This window comes from Tuber melanosporum (assembly GCF_000151645.1).
Source record: "Tuber melanosporum whole genome shotgun sequence assembly, scaffold_27, strain Mel28".
NCBI classification, from domain to species: Eukaryota; Fungi; Ascomycota; class Pezizomycetes; order Pezizales; family Tuberaceae; genus Tuber; species Tuber melanosporum.
The window spans coordinates 573098-593289 of record NW_003298941.1 but is presented as its reverse complement, the minus strand read 5'-3'; the positions used below and the strand labels follow the sequence as shown (position 1 = coordinate 593289).

Here is a 20192-nt window from a genome sequence, read left to right as displayed (position 1 = left end):
GGAGAACCGGGGGGGAGGTGGTGGGGGATGGGAGAGGGGGGGGGAGTGGGAGTTGTGCAACTGTTGTGCGCTGCGCTGCGACCGGAGTTATGGGTGATGGGTCTTGGAGGGGGGGGGGGGAAGAGGTATTTCATTAAATCTTTTATTTATTTATTCTCTGGTATGGTATGGTATTATATCAGGAATTCTGATGATGGGAATTACTTTATTTTTTTTTTAATTTTTTTAATTTCTATTTTATACCTTTGAGAATGGGAGTCCTTAAGGTTGGGGCAGAAATGGTGAAGAAATATCCTATTGTAAATTTTTATTAATTTTATTATTTTTATTTTTACCCCCTTGTGGAAAAAGGTGAAAAAAAAAAAAAAAAAAAAAAAAACAACTGCAATACGGTAGTATCGATAATGGAAGAAGTTTCTTGAAGCGGAGCGGCCTAAAGAAGCGGGGAGAGGGGGGGGGGGGGAGAAAGAAAAAAAGAAAAGAAAGAATTCCAAGTTTGGTATCGTTCCCTTAAGGGAGTGAATGTCCTCCTCCGCCTCTGCGAGCTTCGGAAACTCTCTCGCAATCGTGCAGGGTTTTAACTCACTTTGGGAATTATACTGTACGAGTACTCGTACGGTACCTAACAACATCCCTCATCATTTGTCTCTCTATTATTACTATTATTATTATTATTTATTTTCCCATTACCAACTGACTAAATATTTGGTCCTTCTTGTCTCTTGATCTTCCAGCACGAGTAGTTTTTTTTTTTTTTTTTTTTTTCTTTCTTACTGTAATTGTACCGGTCCTCACCATCCTATTTCCTCCTCCAATGGATGGACTGTGCTCCCTATAGTATGATACATGCAATTTAAGCACATACTTCACCTAACCCCCCCCCACCTCATCGTCCTCCTAAGGACTACGACAAAGTAGAAGACCACCCCCCCCCTCTTCCCTCATACGTTGGACTACTTACTGCGCTCGCTACTACGATACGATATTGTACTGCGCTGCCTGCTTTACTATCCGCTTTTTTAAACTTACTTCGCATTCAGCACACCCACACATTTTTTTCTTTTTCTTTTTTCTCATTTCTTTTCTTTTACATCATTTCTTTTCTTTTGGGGAAAGGGAAGGAAAGGTAGTGGGAAGGAAAAAAAAAAAACCCCACCAATTTCCATCATACCTTTTTTTTTTTTTTTCTTCCAAAAATTTTTCCTTCATAATAATATTAAACTTGAAGGAAGGAGGAAGGAAGTGAGTGTTACTTTTTTTTTTTTTTTTTTCCTCTCTTCATTCTTCCCCATTCCCACAGCATATTTTCAACCGTAAACGCTTCCCTCCATCCATTTAATCCTTTTATTTATTTTTTTCTTCTTCCTCTTTCCTTTCTTCCTTCTTTTTCTATTTTTTTCCCCTTTCACCTCTCTGAACAAGTGTGCATAAAGGAAACAAATACATCTACATATCAATTGCCTCCCTCCCCACCTCCTTCTTCGTCCCTTCCCTTTTTTTCCCTTTCTTTCTCTCTTCCTCTCTCTTCGATTCTCTTCCCGAGTGTATTATTCACCTTTGCGCTATTTCGACCGACCCTACTTGGCCATTCGGCGGGAGAAGCGGTTATAGACGTTTGCATGGCTCGCGACAAGGCAGGGTCTCCTTGGAGTGACGCAGAGAAGGTAAGGTCTTCTTTTCTTTTTTCCTTCTCTTTCTTTACTACTCTCCCTCCACTTTGTCCTTTTGGGTTGTTTGCTTTGATGCATGTGGCTATGTTTGGCGGTTGGGCTAACGAGAGTGATGATAATTGATAGCTACATCTTTTGTTAGAAATCGCGAAACAGAATACGAGTCCTAACTGGCGCATTATCGAAGTCCCTACAGGTGCTTCCTCCTTCTCGCTTTCATCCATCTCTTTATCTTCGTCTTCATCATCTCCTTCATCCCCGTCCATTTTGTTTGCTGAGACTGGTTAGCCAGGATCGGCGGAGGGGCGGTGGAGGAGAACGAAGAGGAGGCGATGGAATGAGGGAATTCAAAAAAGCTGATCAAGTTTGCTCTCCCAAAAAACAGGGCGGACAAAATCCCAAGCACAGGCAATCTTCACGACAATGAAATCGCATAGCACCCCACCCCCTCCGCAAGGTAACAAGAAGCGTGCGAGGGAGGAACCGGGGTACGAGCAAGCGAGTACCCCAACCGCGGGACAAAGCAGCTCCACCACGATGATGCCCGTGCCCATAACCAAACGAAAGCGCGGCCGTCCTACTAAGGCCGAGACAGAAGCTAGGAAGGCAGCAGAGGCAAGGGGGGAAATACTGCCCAAGCCGAAACCTTACATTCCCAAGACTACAAGCAACGTGATCGTCGGGCCGGACGGTCAGATTAGGAGGAGGAGGGGAAGGCCCACGAAAGCCGAAACTGAAGCTAAGAAGGCGCGGGAAAGGGACTTAAAGAAGAAGCAGGGCGGCGGAGATGATGATGAGGATGATGACAAGGTGAGGCAGCAATTGGGACAGAGCGAGCAGAGCGAATTGGCCGACGACGATGACGACGACGATGTGGAGGAGGATGAATGATCTCTCCGGAGAAAAACGGGTGAGAAAAGGAAAAAGAAATCGAACCAACAAAAAAAAAAAAAAGAAAGACCAGGGGAGATGAGGTTCCTATCATTCCTTGCCGGATCTCCTTACGCGCTGTTATTCGAGATTGATGGAATATGAGGATGGGGGGGTGGAAGGTGGGGTGAAACATCGGATGAACTGTACGAAAAGAAATGTTTGAAATGGCAACAAAAGAGATGCGGGTCGACTCGTTTTTCCCCTCTTCAGCAGCCTTCGCTCCGCTCATGGTTAAGTTTGAATGGACGTTTGTGGAACAGGGCATACTGGGGAAACGTTTACAATCGCGCAATTATGGTTAAGGGAGTTTTTTTTTCTTTCCTAATATTCGTTTTTGCTTTGTTTGCTTATGTCTCGTTTTTAATTATGTATTCTACGGGGGGGATTCGTGATTTGATGCTTGTTATGCTTTTATCCTTTCCTCCAATGAGCGGGAAGACATTTGTTTCCTCTCAAACGTATTCATGTGCCGAAGGAAGGGAAGAAGGATTGGGTTGGCCTTTTGTCATTACTATTATCGTTTTTCTTTCAAGTATTCCAGGATAGGTTTTATTGACTTATTTTATTCTCTTCTTGACAATGTGTTTTTTGTCGCACAAGTTTAAGTTTAGTTGATTAGTTACTAGCAATTTCTCTGTCCATCTGCCTGTCTGTTTGCCCGTCCCCGCTGGAGAGGAAAGGTGATAAGGTAGGGTTGGCTACTCTGCTTCTATTTTATTTCCTAAAACTTCACCTTTAGCTTCGGAGCCTTCCTTCCGTCTTTCCTTCTATGATTGGAACGAACGAAGACTAGATTGAACTTTTGGGCGAGAATGGGGGCTCAGGGCCTAGCTTGCCTACCTTGGTGTCCCTTTCCCTCTCGTCTCCTTTACATCCTTATCCATCTCTCCTCACTTCGGTCTCATGAGATATTAATTCACTTCACCCCGCTTCACTTCACTTTTTATTTGATTCGCTGGGGGAATAATTGGCCGGGGGGGGGGCAGTGGGTGGCTTTTTATACTCTGCTTGTGTTTGCGTGTGTTTGCGTTGCTCCCGATGTTTATATGAAAGATTCGCGCTCTGTTCCTTTTTGCTATTGGGGCCTGCACGCACGCGTGCGCACGCGTGTGGTTTCTATTGCCCTTGGTAGAGTACGGTAGGTGGGTAGGTAGGTATGGTATGATGCTTTCTGCGAGTATTTTAGATATCTCTGTACTTTATGGTGGTTAAGTTAGCTTAGTACTCTACCCGTTCGAACGATATCTCTGATAGTCCATTGTTATTATTTCCGGAACTCTTGCGCTGGGAAGTGGAGGTGGTTCCATCGGCATCGGCTTGATACTGGGAGGCGGGTAGCTGGATCGGTGATATCACAGAATACGTATTTTTGTATCTTGGTGTTTTTCAAGCAATCGTATCATTGATCATTTCCAGCCTCCCAACCTCCGTCCTCCCCCTCCCAACGCCAACCTCCTCCCAGCCTGTGGGTTTTTGCCAGTGGGCGCGATTAGCAGTGGGTAGTTCTCGACACAATGCATGTCCTAACAGGACCTCATTCGACGCGATACTTTCTCCTAAGGGTATGATACTTGACCAGCGCGCAACTCACATCTATAGTGCGTATGCACACTCTCGATACGGCACAGCACATAACGCCCCAACGGCACGCCGAAGGCTCACTTTCCCTTCCAGCACGATACCGCTTTCACTCCACCCATTAATCCTCAACCTCAGCCCTGTGCCACACCCCATCAGCAGCACCATCTATCCAATCTCGCCTTCCATTCTTCCATTCTTCCATTCTTCCATCCTTCCCTCCTTCCCTCCTTCCCTCCTTCCCTCCTACCTTCTCCTCGCCCACTATCATCATCACGATTTGATCACCCCCATTTGTGGTTTTGGTGCACCGCTTGGGATTCGATGGTTGGATGTTTGCCCCGGGAGTTTGGTACAGTTACCGTACTTGGGGATTTCTAGTATTGGTGGGATGAGAGGTTGGTTACATGTCACTTTTTTTTCCCTCTTTCTTTCTCTATTCGGAGACCGGCGGTGGAGGGGGCGGTTACTCGGGAGTGAATGAATGGATGGGTCAATGTTTATTCCCGATTCTTCTGGGAATAAAATATATTCAATCTATTTATTTTCCCCTATAACCGTACTATCCTCTCCACTCATTTGAACTATCCGTCTATTCCTCTATCCATCATTTCCCACCGTACCCTCACCCCCCCAAAACCAATCCATCAATCCATCAATCAATCAATACGGCACAATTCCCCATCTATCATACCTGTGACAAATTAAATCAGATAGATTACTCTTGCGCCCCCCCTCCCCCGCTTCGGTAATTCAAAACCGAACCCTCGGTACCAAGCACTATCAACCCCACCCACCCATCTGCCCACCAACTTCCAGAACCGACAAACCAACCGAGCGGACGAGAAAAAAAAAGCGAAAAAAAGCGAAAAAAACACAAAAATAACCCCATCGATCGACAGGGAGGTCTGTACTCGAGTACTCGAGTACAAGTACGTACTGTCGCTTAATTACCGATTGCCGGAAACGTCAACCACCACCACACACGCGCAAACAAAGTGTGTGGGGGGGGAGGATGGCTTTTTCATTATTACTATGATATTATTATTATTATTATTATCATTTATTGAATGGACGGGGGGGTTGTTCAGGGTTTATTCATGTTTTGTTTGTCTGGAGGGGGGCTGGGTTGCCGGTGCGCCGGGAAGGATCAACCCAGCATTCATATCCAGTATGGGTATGTGTGATGGCCCGTCGCGAAATGTTTTTCTTCCTCCCTTTTCCTTTTCCTGTCTTTTTCTGCCTGCCTGCCTGCCGCCTGCCCGCCTTGCGCCTTGCACAGCGGGAGTTCGCGAGGTGCGCGTGTGGGAGGGGACCAGTGGTGGCTGCTTGTTCGGTGTTGTCTGCGGTGCACTACTGGTATGTAGGCTTCGCCTATGTTAGTGATGGGTAGTATTTATGGGACGTCACTCGTGGTCGGGCCGGGTCCGGTTCGTTCCTGACACTGGGGGGGATTACAGAAGGGGTGTTTGGTCTTTTTTTTTCTTTACAAATGGTCCCGGAGTGGGTACGCACTCGCTCCACCTCGCCACCGTAAGGCTATAGAGGGAGGAGAATTTCTCGTGCGGACCGATTTTTACCGGTATGTTTATCTTTCCCCCCCGCGGTGGATGTTGAGGGTGACTCCACGTTCCACGGGGGCGTATGATCGAGCCTGGATACCCGCCGTACTTCGCACATGAGAGAATGCCTAGCCACGTCGACATGCTTATCAGTGAGATGGGGGATGTCGGGTGCGTACGGGATGATGGGGAAAAAAAAAATTTAATAAAAAAAACCCCCACCGACTCTTCACACCATTCCACATCTTTCCGCCAGCCGCATCCCTCTCGTCCTCATTCTCCAACTCATAGCGCCCTAGCAACCATACTCGAGTGATATCTCATGACGGAATGGAACTAGCCGCGGGTGTCTTACTGGGCAAGGGGTCTTGTTTTCGGGATCCTACGCTCTTGTTGCGATTATGGCTGTTTTTCTGCGTGGTGTGTGTAAGGGCCCAAGGGCTCATCACGATATCTCGTTTAGGGGTCTTGAAGCGGGTATCATAGTATTAGTGGTTTCTCGTCACATGTGGATATCGGTGAGAGTGTGGGGCGTCCAGGATTACGTTAGGATTTGGCGGGGCTCGGTGCGGCGCGAACCTGTCGTGGGATCGTGTTCATTTTGCTAAGCTGGTGTGGTCCACTACAACCGGGTTACTGGTTGGGGCGTGTTTCTTTGGATGGGCCTGGGTGGGGGGTGGTTTGTTTGGGCTTCCAGGTATAGTATCATATCCCCATGTGTTCGGTGGCATGTTGGCTACCGTGGTCTACTTGTACCGGCATCTGGGATTCAAGTGCGATCACATGACTGCACATTCCTCTCTGTGATATTCACCGCCTCGCACTTGTAGAGGCCCGTATGTATCATTCAACCCAGCTAGCCAGCTGCCCCCCGACTTCGAAAACCTGAATAATGCGGCAATCTATTGACGATGATGGCGTGTTTCATGCGCTGTGAATATCGAAAATCTCGGGACGGGAACACAAAGTCTTCCAAGCCCTACAAGGCCATCTACTCGCCGTCATGCACGAGAGCTGAAAGACTCCACAGACTTCCACCCTTCGTATGCCAGTGATCACCCGATTCGATGTCTCAATGCTATCCTCGCTCTGTCAAAGAGTTCCATTCCGCGAAGATAATATAGAACAGGCATTATGCAAAGACTATATTCTGTGAAAAAAAAAAGACTCACCTATTTACAGCGGGAGAATGTTCGGTGATATGCGTCACTGGCGCGATGCAGATGAGAGCTGAGTAAATCGGGGGACCCGACCCTGCCGAGTTTTTTCTTTTCTTTTCCGTTCAAGTTGAAATCATGTTCGGTGTCCCTCTCCTTTGGAGAACCCCTACGGCACATCCATCCATCCATCGGTGTGGAAAACATTATGATAACCAGGACCCTCTTCACGGCCAGCACTACTAGCGCACTGTCCTATATCAACTTGTGGATCCAACCCTACCTTCCTCTACCAACCTTCCAAGGATGACCAACATCTTCACCAGAGCGTGCCAATAAATCTCTCCAGGTTACTAATAGATACTCGAATTGTGATAAATGATGAGATGGCATATGCATAATGGGGCACCGGTGCCGTTACCCTAATTTCTAGTTTATGGTTGCATGGGCACAGGCAGAATGAGTGTAAAAAAAGTGAGTTGGCAGACCTGGGGATCCTCGGGGGCCAGGCGAGAGGCGCGGGTGATACAAGATAAGCCCAGGGTGCTATTCGCGGCCACATCTTCGGGACATGGTGGTGATGGGTGGCGGTTGGTTGGCGAGGGCTGTCTGGAAAAGGAAGGGGAAGCGAAGCACGTACAAGTACGAACAGGTATAATAATAATATCATAATAATGTGTTGGTGCATGAGTTGGCGGATTAGGGTGGGGTGTTGTAATATGATAGGTGGGGTGGTTGGTTGGTTTGCGGGTTGGGGAAGGAAGATGAGGTGTTATATAATAGGTGACTTATTATTGTTTGTTTTGCTTTTATTTTTATTTTTATTCCTGTGGAGCGTTTGGTTTGGTTTGATTTGGCGGTGGTGGTACTGCAGAGGGTGCTGGTGGGGTTACAGTATGTACCTTACGAGCACGGGTCCACTGTGGGGGGGGGGGAAGAAGGCATTATGTGGAAGATGATAGGTGGGCACGTAACACAGTTATTATTCTCAGGAAATGCAGTACCCGAGACAGGGCACTCACTCACTCTTCCTCCTGCGTCCGTGGTTGATCTTATGTGCTGGGAACATGCCTTTCGCTACCTATGATAACTGGAGGCCCGTGACGGATAACGTGGGCGATAACTACCCGGCCGATCACCGGTGGCGGGTATGATACGAATGTTTATCGATAAAAAAAAAAACTGCACAGTTCCATTTGGCACATTTGTAGATTACCGAATGAACATGATGTGTGCGCAAGTGAAAGGGGGGGGACAAGGAACACAAATGGGACGACCAAGCCTTCGATTTCCTTTATATAAATTAACCACCACCACAACGAAACAGCTTATGATAATAATAATATTATTATGTATGTACATGATTATTTTTATTTTTATTTTTATTTTATTTTTTCAATTCCGGAAGAAAAGGAAAGAAGAAAAGAAAAAAAGAAAAGAAAAAAAAAGTCGAAGATCCTTTAACAAGTCCCTCCCCTTCCCCACTTAACCTCTGATAACACCTACCTTAGAAATGTTATATTTATACGAGAACCAAAACAAATAAACGAGAACGAAAGAGGGAAAAAAAGAGACCAAAACCGACAAAAGCAGGAAGGGTATCATAATCATGCTCCAAAGGCGAAGGAAAATAAATAGCATATCACGTGAAAGGCCAAGATACTGTAGTCTACCGTACTTCCTCCCGCACCGAAGGCGAACAGTAGGTTTAAGCTTAATCCACTTAAGCTTTTTCTTTGTTTTTTGCGTTTCCCTACCCCCGCTCCTCTCTCAATGGGATCGATCCAATCGATTGACGGTTTCGTGTTTGTGATCCCTGGCTTAAATTTTTTTTTTTTTGGGGGGGGGTTACTTTTTCGTGTTTGTGGGCTAGGGTTCTCTCCGAATTAGAAAGTATCCCTGATGATCTTGGGGGTTCCTAGTGGCGAATGTGAGTACCGTATTATTGTGCGTATATTTGAGAAGTTGGTGGGAAGGGGGGGGGGGGGATAGATGGGTACAGTTATGCTAGTATGTATAATTAGGCACGGGCGGAGGTTAGCTGGTACTGTACTGTAGTGTAATGAACGCTTTTCGGGAATACGTTTTTTCCCCTCTGCATGATATGATATGTAAATTACCGTCCGTGGACCGCTTCAATGAACGGATAGGGGTCACGGTCCCCGGTATTATGATACCATGGTGTGGCGGGCGTTCCGGAGGCTTTTGTATGGCCGTCTGCACGATGTGGACGAGTGATGGAAAGTGATTATGGGGCTCTGGAAAAAGGGTACCTTCCCTTCATCTCATTGTTTTAATCCCCGCCGTTAAATCCTCGTAAGCGCGGTTCTGTTCCTTGCGTTTTACTCGTACCCGTACTGTAATGATCTGATAAAGGGAATGAATGCTATGATACATCGATGGGTACGAAGGTGTGATCATCGCAAGGGAACGAGTTAGATCGCGCGTAACTGTACAGTACTCGTACTGTACTGGTAGCCAATATTGTTTGCTATTGTATGATACGGGTACAGTACAACTATGGTATCCGGTGCGTGTGCGCGTACTGTACAGGTGAATCGGCAGGATGGTTATTCCTCACAATACTATTTTTATATAGAATTTTTTTTTTTTTTTAAAAAAAATTATTTTTGCTCCTTGGTATTACTCAGTATGCGGAGGTCGAAATCCCTGTTTTGTCGCATTAGTGATCGCCATAACCATGGCGCGAAGTTACCGGCGGTATGCGGTGATGTAAGTGCACTTATTAGAGTTTGGTCTCCCTGGATAGGAGTCGGGAATGGTTTGTACCGTTGGTATTTCTTTATGGTGGACTTCTAGCTGTGCTTGTTTAAAGTCGGTTGTAAGGCTCTCTTGCTTTATGGTCTCTTATAATTACTAGTATAAATGCTCAATGGGGGGGGTTTTTTTTTTCTTAGATAGATTCAAAACTTTTTCTGATAATATTGTACAATTTCAAGTTGGTAATTGCTGTGATATCTTTATCACTACTTTATATTTACTGGTAAGTACTTTCTTGTTTATTGGTCATTAGCAGATCTAAATGGTATTTCATATATGGTATTATAATATGTAATTGAGAGATGATTTCCAGTAGTATTTTTCTTTCAGTAGTACTTAGTTTTTTACTTTACTATCAGATACTATAATGTAGAGACAGTGGACTTAGGCAGGCTGTGCTGACCCTGTCTACTAAGGTATTAATTTGTCATGCTTCTCACCTCAGGTATGATACCAGCTCTACTACTAGTGGCTGTTAATTAAATTAAGTTAGTATATTATTATTACAACTCTATTTTCTCTAAAAATAATATTGTCAACCTGATCTTGTAATGGAAGGTGTATAGGTAGAAATAGAATTACTTAATTCTTATTATTACTATTAAGGGATTTTGTACTATGTCGTATTACAAGGCTAATCTAAGTTCTATTTGCAAGCTATAAGTCTCACTTACTTTATAATAATATATATATTTTATTTTATTTAGCTAGTTGAGGGCAATATTGACAAGTTACATCAGCTAGTGTGATATAGACTCTGAAGCAAATGCCGCATGACCGCTATGGACTTTGTAGAGTGTAGTAGCACAGTACATAATCCATCTGTTCTGGAGGTACTACAACAAACAGGGAGTTAATGTATCCAGACTCAAACCACCGCTTTAGAGAGCAGTCCACTGCTCAGAGGTCTAATTATATGAGACAGATGTTTATAACATTCCAAGTGTATATATTCAAACTGTGCACAGACACTCAGTTGCCCACACCGGAGCCGGGCAAGCATTGCAATAACTCGGGGAAATAGCGGATCTCCAACGACATGAATTCAACCATTGAAAACACAGCGCCTGGAGGTAGCCTACGAAAATTACCGGTATCCTGGCCAGCCTATTGTCTGACTCCTTGCTCCGCGCGCCTTGACTGTAGAAGTGTAGCTACGAGTGATCTTGAATGATCAGGGAGTCCCCCTCCCGCAGGCTCGAAAGTAGGGAAGGTGGCGAAGGCGATAAGCTGTCTAGACAACCGCTGTGGGCGCAACGAGATTCGCACTGTTCTGTGGAAACATGCCTCCTATGGTAAGCATACTATTGCGACCTTAAAATTCTTAAGAGTGGATCTGGTTAGGAAGCACTTTCTCTCGTTCTTCCATGCGGGGGTGCTGGTTGATGCCAAGACTTGGCAAATTCCGTCGAAGCGAACTTAGGTTTCAGAGCCTCAATTGACCGCAGCGAGAATTGGCGGATCAGAGAAGGGCATGCACGATCAATACAACAGATTGGTTGTGCAAAGACAGAAGATTTCGGGAAAAGAGGGACACAAACATTTACTTTTGATAACGCAATATTCAAGGGGGGGTTTTTTTTATAGAAAAAACTCGTCAAGTTTGTAGCTAAAAGGGAGAAGAAAAGAAGAAAAGAAAAAAGAAAAAGTGAAGGTGGAGAAGAAAAGGGCACAAAAAAAAAAAGAGGAAAAAGAAACGACCGCGCGACAGGGGGGGAGTTTGTGCCGAAGTCTCGTTGAACTTCCCTTTTCTCACCTTTCTACAGCGAGCTCTCCTCCACATTTCGCCCATCCTAAAACGATCACAGAAACAACGGGGCTTGACCTGTTGTTAGTCTCTCCCTCCGTTGCCAGCTGACCTTTCTATCGTCGAATTCGCAGAGTCGCCCTCTCCTTTCGATTGCTCACGAGATTCAGAGCCGGCTCGGAGGCCAAAAAATTATCGCGGATCGTTTCGAAAATAAAAAGAGAAACCGTCCTTTGAGAGGAACAGGCACAGCCAATTTACTTCGCATATTGCGATCTTTGAACTGTTTGGTTTGGCTGGTTGTTTTTCTTCAAAGGGCTTGAGGTTTTTCTTTTCTTTTCTTGAGGGCATTTCGTGGTCGGCGTGCTCCTCGAGCTTGGAGGAGTGACACCTGGGGCGGACGAGCCGACAGAACACCATTCAACCACCGTCTCCCCCCACAACACAAAGACAACCACTCCAACTCCAACAACCACCACCACATCTCGAGGACACAAAAAAATGCTAGCGGGGACTATAAACGGTTCACCAAGTCCAGGAAGTGAAGGAGTTAGGAATATACACCTTAGTGACTCGCCCAGATGCGGTTCGGCAGGAGTGGGAAGGCACTCGAGGGTGACCGTCCCTGATGAACTCAAGATGAGGGCTAGTAGAGGCTCGTCGAAAGCATCGTCTCGAGGAAACACGCCATCGTCCCAGGGCAGTGAAGTGAGCGTTAAGCAGGGAAATGGAACACCGCCTCGAAAATCTCAGCGTGCAGCGCCTCAGAAATCGGCCAGGAAACCGCCAACCCTTTTCACCGATTATCCTGACAGTACTCAAGAAGCGATTTCGACATTTTCTGTCATCGATGAATGTATCTACAGCACCAAATCAATTGGAGACTCCGGGCAGGATGGTGAAGTCATGTCTTGCGAGTGTAGAACAGATTGGGGTAAGTAATCATCGTCGTTTCGTTCCCCCCCTCTTCTTATCCCTACATTGTCGTGACCTCCCAATTCCAAGTTTTCCGCGCGAGTTTCCATTTCGCTTACATTCGACCGTCGCAACGCAGATGGCGAATGCAATCCTGCGTGTGGTGACAATTCCGACTGCATAAATCGGATGACATCTATGGAATGCACTCAGGACGACCGCGCTTGCGGTCAGGATTGTCAGAACCAGCGATTTCAGCAGCGCCAATATGCCGACGTCTCTGTTATTAAGACAGAGAAAAAAGGTTTTGGCCTCCGAGCGAATTCCGACATTTCGATCAACACCTTTTTGTATGAATACGTAGGCGAGGTTATTGACGAAAACAAGTTTCGCAGGAGGATGGAAAAGTATGATTCGGAAGGAATTAAACACTTCTATTTCATGTCCCTGGGAAAGAACGAGTTTATCGACGCCACCAAGAAGGGAGGGCTTGCTCGGTTCTGCAATCACTCGTGCAATCCAAACTGTTTCATTGATAAGTGGGTTGTCGGGGAGAAGCTGCGAATGGGCATCTTCGCCAAACGAAACGTAAAGGCTGGCGAGGAGTTGGTGTTTGATTACAATGTCGACAGATATGGTGCGGAGCCGCAGACTTGTTATTGTGGGGAGTTTAATTGTCTTGGCTATATTGGAGGTAAAACCCAGACAGATGGGGCTGCACCTAAGCTTTCACACCACATCATCGAGGCCTTAGGGCTGGAAGACAGTGAGGAATGGTCGACCGCAACAGCAAAGAAGGGCCGACGTCTGAAGAAGACTGATGGGGACGACGAAGACTATGTCGAAAGTGTACAGTCAAAACCACTTGGCGAAGCGGATGTTACGAAGGTCATGTCTTCTCTATTGCATTGTAAAGAGAAGTGGATAGTCAGCAAACTTCTCCACCGAATCCAACTTAGTGAGGATGAAGCCGTTCCAGCGCGCGTGGTGAAGATGCATGGCTATCAGATTATGGGCAAAATCCTTCACGACTACCAATCGGATGAGAACATCGTATTAATGGCTCTCGACATTTTAATGAAGTTTCCTCGCATCACCAAGAATAAGATTACAAGTTCTAAGATTGAGCCGACGGTACAACAACTCAGCACCGCAGATGATCAACGTGTTCAGGAGGCATCAAAGGCCCTCCTGGAAGTGTGGAGCAGTTTGGAGACCGGGTTCCGTATCCCGAGGAGAAGTAAGGCGGACATGGAGCGGACTAGGTCAATGTACCAGGCCTATGAGAGGGAGTCAAGTTCCAAATCGAAGTCAAATTCGCCGCAATTGGAGAAACCGTTAACACCAAATGGTCCAAGTCGACCGAGGCCGTTTACGAAATCTGGCTTTCAGAACCAACCCCCTCGTGGACCCCGCGCAGAGCAGTTTCAGCGACACAACGACAAACCACGCAGGGATATACCGTGGGGCTGGCACAAGACGCATACCGGTGACGGAAAACTCTACTATTATTCCAACGATGGGAGAGCCCGCTGGGATATTCCACAAGAGCCATGTAACTCTGATGCGAGGCTTCCACATCCGCCGCCACCTCCCCCACGCCCTGGAGAGTATCCCTCACGTCCGGCAGAGTATTCCTCACGTCCGGCAGAGTATCCCTACATTCCGCAGGATCAGAAACGAATAGCCTTACAGGCAATTATTGACGGCATCACCCGCTCCCGTTCCACTGAAAAGATGAATAAGCAAGAACAGGAGCGCCTTAAAGAGGAAGAGAGGGTACGTCAAGCCGAAAAGGAAGCCGATTCAAAGCGAGCAAAGGAAATGCTCAAGGAGAAGGAGAAGGCTCAAAGAGAAGCAGAGAAAATTAAGCCACCGAAAATCTATGATAATGAGAAAACCAAAAAGATTCTTATAAGAGCTGTAAGTTTTTGTAATGGTATGGTCTCTAACAATTCATACTAATTAGCTTGGATAGTTCTCTACAGTTGTGGCGAATGCCGTGAACAAATATGAATCAGAAATAGGCGGCAGAGATCTTGTAAAGAAACACGCAAAGGATGTGAGTCTACTTCCATTAAGAGCAAATGCAATAGAATGCTATACTGACAACAAATCATCAGATCACCGAGCTCCTCGTTAAAAAAGAAATGAAAGATGGACGCCAGATTGCCAACCCCCATCTCCTCCTTGAGTCTGATAGCAAGCGCCTAAAAGTCAAGGGATTTGTCAAACCCTACATCGAGAAGGTCATCAGAAACAAGCAATCTATGGATAATCGCAAGCGGGAAAAACAGAAAGCTTCTTCCAGTAGCCATAGACCGGAGTCTTCCTCTAGTTCCGAGAAGAATAAAGAAGTTGCTTCAGAATCTTCTTTCATACCTCCTGCTGCGATAAGTCCCATGGCCGATGGTGTCGAGACAAGCATCGGCACACCAATGGCTGGAACCACACCTCTCGCCACCCCCGGGAAGAGACGTCGGGACGAGATAGGAGAGGCTAGTGGAAACCCTGACGTGGTGGCCGAGAACGAAGGAGGAGACCCCAAGAGACCGAGGCCTAGTCCTCCAAAGGATGTGACTCCTCCTCCCCCCCCAACAGGCGTCACAGAGGTAATGGCTGGAGGAGGCGGCGTCTATGTCTGTTGAGAAATTCTCTACTAATCGTTCCTTTCTCTCACAGGTCACATTTTCTAGTAGTTGAAGCGAATTTTGGAGCAATGAGAGAGGTGCCTACTTTTATGATGGAGAAGCAAGAGGAGCTTTTGTGAATTTACGGGCACTTTCTGTGATACTTCCCATGTTTCTTTACGCCTCCTCTTGCTTATTTTTTATTTCACTGTATTCTGGATTGCTTGTTGGGTTCTTTTCTTTTCTTTTCCTTTTTTTTTTTTTTCCTTCACATATTTTACGGGCTTCAAGTTTTTCTTCACTTCATGGGCTTCTACTTCATTCAAATAATTTCAACCACAACACCAATAACATCCTCCTCCGCACTTATCGGGTTTCTTCGTTTCTAGTATTTCAGTTTTTCCTCCCTTTCACTTCTTATGTATTTTTAGTACTTTACGATTCTGTGTTTACAATATCTTTGGCTGCATTTCATGTTCACCCTACCCCCTTTCCATTCTCATTTGCTTGCTCTTTTGCTTCTTTTATTGTGGGAGTTTGGCAAAAAAAAATCATCGGGCTTCTGTGTTTCTGAAAAAAGTGTATGTATCTACTACCTCCTTGTATCAGTGCATGTGTGGAGTTTAGCTACTACTGCGCCTAAATCTGAAAATTATAATATAAGGGGTGTTGAGTTCTTAGGGGGGTTAGGAGGGGAGAGAAGGGAGGGGAAAGCGAAGGCTGGCGATTAGATTTTCGAGAACTGGGGGAATATCGGGCGAGTTTACCGGGGGCGGTGGGCCGGCTGTGGGCAATTTAAGGGGGGAAGGCGTGTCTTGGGATTTTTATACGAGTGGGCAGGAGGAGGTAGGAGGGTCGGGGACGTTTCCTCACTGCAATGCACAATAATAATCCCTGCTGTGGGCAGATTCTCACCGATAGATCACAACCCGCGCATTCCCTCCATAATATGTGAAGCACAGTGTCATAGTCTAATGTGAAGAACCTTGACAAAAACTTCTGTAACAGTAGGAGTGATCCTTGGTGATGCGCACCCGGTTTCCCCCCCTCCACCCGTTCCTGGCATGTGGTGGCTGGGGAGGGGAACCAAAATTCACATTAAATTTTGATAGGAAGTAGTCAAACCGCATGTTGGGATGAAACCGAAAAGGAATGTAAAAAAAAAACAAAAAAACACCTGGGTGATCTACCGGGGGAGGGGTTTTTTTTATTTCATAATTTTTCTGGGAAAAATTCTCCAATGGGCAAGGGAATGGATGCTCCTGAACCAACCGTGTGCCGTACCACACAGTCGTAACCCTTCCAAGGAAAACATGAGAACCAGGCCCCGGGGGTGATCGGGATCTTTGATGTATTAGTAAGCAAAAAAAATAAAAGTATCGTATCACGAGAAATATCTACTCGTACGGCTGGAAAGTGAGGAGTTTTCAGCGCGAGCAGGCAATACGGTAAGCTACCGGTAATCATCCCTTCCCATTTCTTCGGGGAATGGTGGAAATGCTGTGTGTGTGGTTGGGGAGGAGGTTAACGGCGAGTTTTTTTTTGCCATGTTTGGCGGTGTATACTCAACCTTTCATAAAGTATTCGGATGCCTTGGCGCCATTTTTCCATGTTTAGGCGCCGGTTGGTATGCCTTGGCGCCAAGGCATCCGAATACTTTATGAATGGTCAAGTATCAGAGGAATGGTTGAGAAATGCCCGGCCCCTTTTTCATTGTTATTTTGGGGGCTTCTTCCGCCTCCTACTGTGATACTGCTACGATACCTTCAAATATTGTTGCCTTTCCTTTCTGCTTCTGTTGGAAGGGATTGTTGTATCCCCCTTTCTTTACGATATTGCCTACGCTGAACGAGGGCGGAGTGGTAATTTATCATGGCCATCAACCGACCCATCCCCGCAAAAAGGTTTTTCCGCTCCGAATATCCCATCTTCCCTCTACAAAAAAAACAAAACAAAAAACATCCTTCCGCTAAATCCAAACTTCCATCCCCACAACCAACCACACACGAGAAACCCACATGCGCCGACTATCGCCTCGAAAATTCCTACCACCCTCCTCCCACCTCCACCTCCACCGTCCTCCCTCCCGTCAGGGACCGCCAGAAGTTTCGGCGCCCTCCCCTCCGACAATATCCCGCGTCGCAGTCCCATCCACCCCCATCCACCACCGACCGCGGCCGCGGCCACGGCAGGGCAGCACCCAACTCCTCCGCTTCAGAATAACCCTAGCGCCACAAGGCGTTTCTAGGAAAGTTCTGGAGTTGGTGAAGCACGGTAATCCCTCCCCCAACCTACCCATTCCCCTCCATAACTCCGCCAGCTAACCTTTTTGCCAGCATCAGCTTCAAAACATCTCCTCCGTGGCGGCACCACCATACAATCGCTACTATCAACGCTCCCGCCCGCGGGCGGGCGGAATGGGGATGTTGGACCGGTGGTTTTGGCACTGTCTTGTGCGTCCGTTGTCGCGCATGTTCCTGTCATACGGGAATGTAATCGGTTGGGGGTTCCGTGGGTGTATGTGCCTGATTCATTGGAGGGGGAGGGGGGGGTTGTTGGGAGGACTGGAGTTGGGGCTGTGATGGTTGTGCCTTGGGTAGTTGGGGTTGGGGTTGGAGAAGGGGGGTGGCGGCAGCGGCAGGAGGAAGGGGGAGGGGTACAAGTGGGGGAGGGCGCGAGGGCTGTTGCTAAGGAGTTTGATTTTAGGGATGCTAGGAGGGTTGTTGTGGGGTTGCTGGCTGGGGTTAGGGATTTAGATTGTGAGGGGGAGTCGAGTGATTTTCCGTGAGATGGGGGGGCAGAGGGGGATGCGATACCCCTTCGTTTTGCATGTCTAGCCCTTGGGCCTTGATATATACAAGTGGTGGTATACCGTGCATGTACAGTACAGGTTTGTTTGTTTCTTTGTATGCTTGTGTGTTTTGGACTAGACCAGACCAGGCTATGAAGAAATGATGCATCCAACTAACCAACAAGCCAGCCAGTTAAATATAAATAACCCTCCAGGTCATTAATATTTCCACCTACCCATTCATTCATCCGTCAGGCGGAATAACAGAAGAAAGAGTGCAGTAGTAATATTACCATAACAGAAGTACTTGGGCGCAAATTAAGTTATGGTGCACATTAACGAAAATGACAGCAAAATCCAACGCCTGTTGCACCAGAACTTGGTTTGCGCGCCAGTAGACAGAAAAAGCTGGAGACATATATCCCTGAAGAAATATTCTACCGGTTCGGTTTTAACCAACCTAAAGTAAAAGCAAGGTGCAAACGTAAAGAAGAGTAAAAGAGAAGTTAAGTGAAGTGAAGAAAAAAAGTGGATGGAAAGAAAAGCTAAGTGTGAAGTAATGATACAAAGTAGAAAAAAAAAGTTCGCAGAGTAGCAGCGGTAATAAGAGTAGAAATTAAGCGTAACCCATTAAAGGTTTCTTTGGTAGGTTGGATAAAAAAAAAACGTAAGTCCATCTTGAACACCTGGCCGTGAAAGGATGAATTCAAACAAACAAACAAAAAAAAGAGTAAAACGCGGGGGGGGGGGGAAAGAAAAAGGAGAAGAAAAACAGTACCAAAAAGGGGAAAAGGATGGCATGTTTTATCTACTCGAGTAGTGATCTGTGGTGGTGTATTGTAGATGAGCGCCTGCCCGTGGTGGTGAGCCTATAGGTTCGTTTATTTCAATTGTGGGAACTGCGCTACTAGCATCAGATGGTGCAATATTGAATTTATGATCGGGGTCTGATGGTAATTGATCACCTTCATCTGGTGGGGGCATCGGGTCTGGGATTTGTATATCCAACTGTAAGAACCGCCGTTAACATGACACCAGCAACTGGCACTAAGAAGAATCTCACATTCATATACCCCGTTCGTCTCAGCGGTACAAAAACTGCCTGCGACCTAGCCTGTTCCAACTCCTCATTCTGTTGCTGTAAGAACGCCTCGACGGCCCGCAATCTCCGTTTGATGTAGGTATCGATAATATCCTCCAACACCCATAACGTGAGCAGGCCAAACATAACATCCAGCCAATTCCACAAATTCCACGGATCAAACGCTTTAGCAAGCTCCTTGTTCACGTATGCGATGACCATCCGGAAGCGCTCCTCGCTAACATACGGTTCTAGTATCTCTGGGAAGGTGTTAGAGTAAGCGGGCGAAAGGTCACCGTTTATCATGAAATCACGTTGGATCCTGATTACGCGGGTGGATTCGTAGAGCGGTGAGTTTGTGGGGACATATGGATTGCGGTGTGGGAAGCATGGATGGCTGGGGTTCCATTCGCTGGTAGCCGAGGTTGGTGTTTGCGGCCGCGATTCTTCGTCGCCGATGGCAGGTAGCCCGCTATGTCTGTTTGGCACGCTTCTGGGCATACCGCCTTCTGGTTGCTGGCCCTGCTGTAGCGCTTGATGCCTTGCTCTGTGGCTCCTCATGTCCTCTAGTTTTACCCCCCTCTCTACTTCCAACTCTATGCTATCCCTCGAGTCCCGGTCAGGATCACCCAGCCACGAACTATTAGTATTGCTCGTAGCCCCCCTGTGAAGTCCCTCTCCTAGAAATGTTCCTACCCCCCCTCCCCCCCCCTGCCTTACTACCGCGGGTTCCATCTTTTGCAACGGCAACTTAATATTTGGCGTCACACTCCGACTGGTGTCTGCGTCTGTATCTGTGATTCCTCCCCCGTCATCAGAAAATGGTGTATTCCGGGACATGGCGTATTTACGACCCTTTCCTCCCTTAAATACGCGAGGGCCGTCTAAGGGGAGTAGCTGTCGAAAGTTGTCCTCGTGGCGTGGGTGATAAAAGGGGTTCTGGTCTTCCGCCGCACGGCTTTCATCCAATAAAACCTCAGAGGAATCGGAGAAGCGTACGGCGGCAAGCGAGGATGTCCGATGTGATCTGGGGAGACGGTGGATCGGTGGGAACGCAACGGTCCGTGGTCGGGAGAGGTAGTTGATGGGATTTAGGTGTCGGGTCGCTGGTTGCAGTATGGCGAGGGTGATTACGATGAAGAGCTGGTGTTAGTTGTGGTGTAGTAAGAGGACGAGGAGGGAGGGAAACGAGTGGGTGAGGAGAACGCCGTTGTTGCTGTGGCAAAGGGGAAGAAAGTTCAGTGAACAGTACCGTACAGTGCATTCTCACTTGGCCCCTCTTTATTCTCTCCAAGCCCTGGCGGCCAAGCGCTCCATCAGGCCCTAACCCAACACTCCAGTGAAAAG

General features: G+C 46.9%; 4 protein-coding genes; 3 read left to right on the top strand and 1 right to left on the bottom strand.

Annotated features, from left to right (window-relative positions):
- Positions 1–1401: 1401 nt before the first annotated feature.
- GSTUM_00006513001 (uncharacterized protein) lies at positions 1402–2628 on the top strand. XM_002838696.2 has 3 exons: positions 1402–1664; positions 1797–1866; positions 2056–2628. The coding sequence occupies exons 1-3, from the start codon at positions 1620–1622 to the stop codon at positions 2559–2561; spliced, it is 621 nt and encodes a 206-aa protein (XP_002838742.1). The 5' UTR covers positions 1402–1619; the 3' UTR covers positions 2562–2628.
- Positions 2629–2639: 11 nt separating this feature from the next.
- Positions 2640–3301, top strand: GSTUM_00006512001 (uncharacterized protein; the record flags this gene model as incomplete). XM_002838695.2 has 2 exons in its annotated part: positions 2640–2680; positions 2723–3301. 2 exons carry the CDS (start codon positions 2640–2642, stop codon positions 3147–3149), a joined length of 468 nt encoding a protein of 155 aa, XP_002838741.1. The 3' UTR covers positions 3150–3301.
- An 8180-nt stretch (positions 3302–11481) lies between these two features.
- On the top strand, positions 11482–15403 carry GSTUM_00006511001 (uncharacterized protein). XM_002838694.2 has 6 exons: positions 11482–12362; positions 12483–13898; positions 14031–14266; positions 14322–14405; positions 14467–14955; positions 15026–15403. Exons 1-6 carry the CDS (start codon positions 11930–11932, stop codon positions 15044–15046), a joined length of 2679 nt encoding a protein of 892 aa, XP_002838740.1. The 5' UTR covers positions 11482–11929; the 3' UTR covers positions 15047–15403.
- A 2461-nt stretch (positions 15404–17864) lies between these two features.
- GSTUM_00006510001 (uncharacterized protein) lies at positions 17865–20037 on the bottom strand. XM_052355768.1 has 1 exon: positions 17865–20037. The coding sequence occupies exon 1, from the start codon at positions 19404–19406 to the stop codon at positions 18732–18734; it is 675 nt and encodes a 224-aa protein (XP_052211735.1). The 5' UTR covers positions 19407–20037; the 3' UTR covers positions 17865–18731.
- Between the last annotated feature and the right edge of the window lie 155 nt (positions 20038–20192).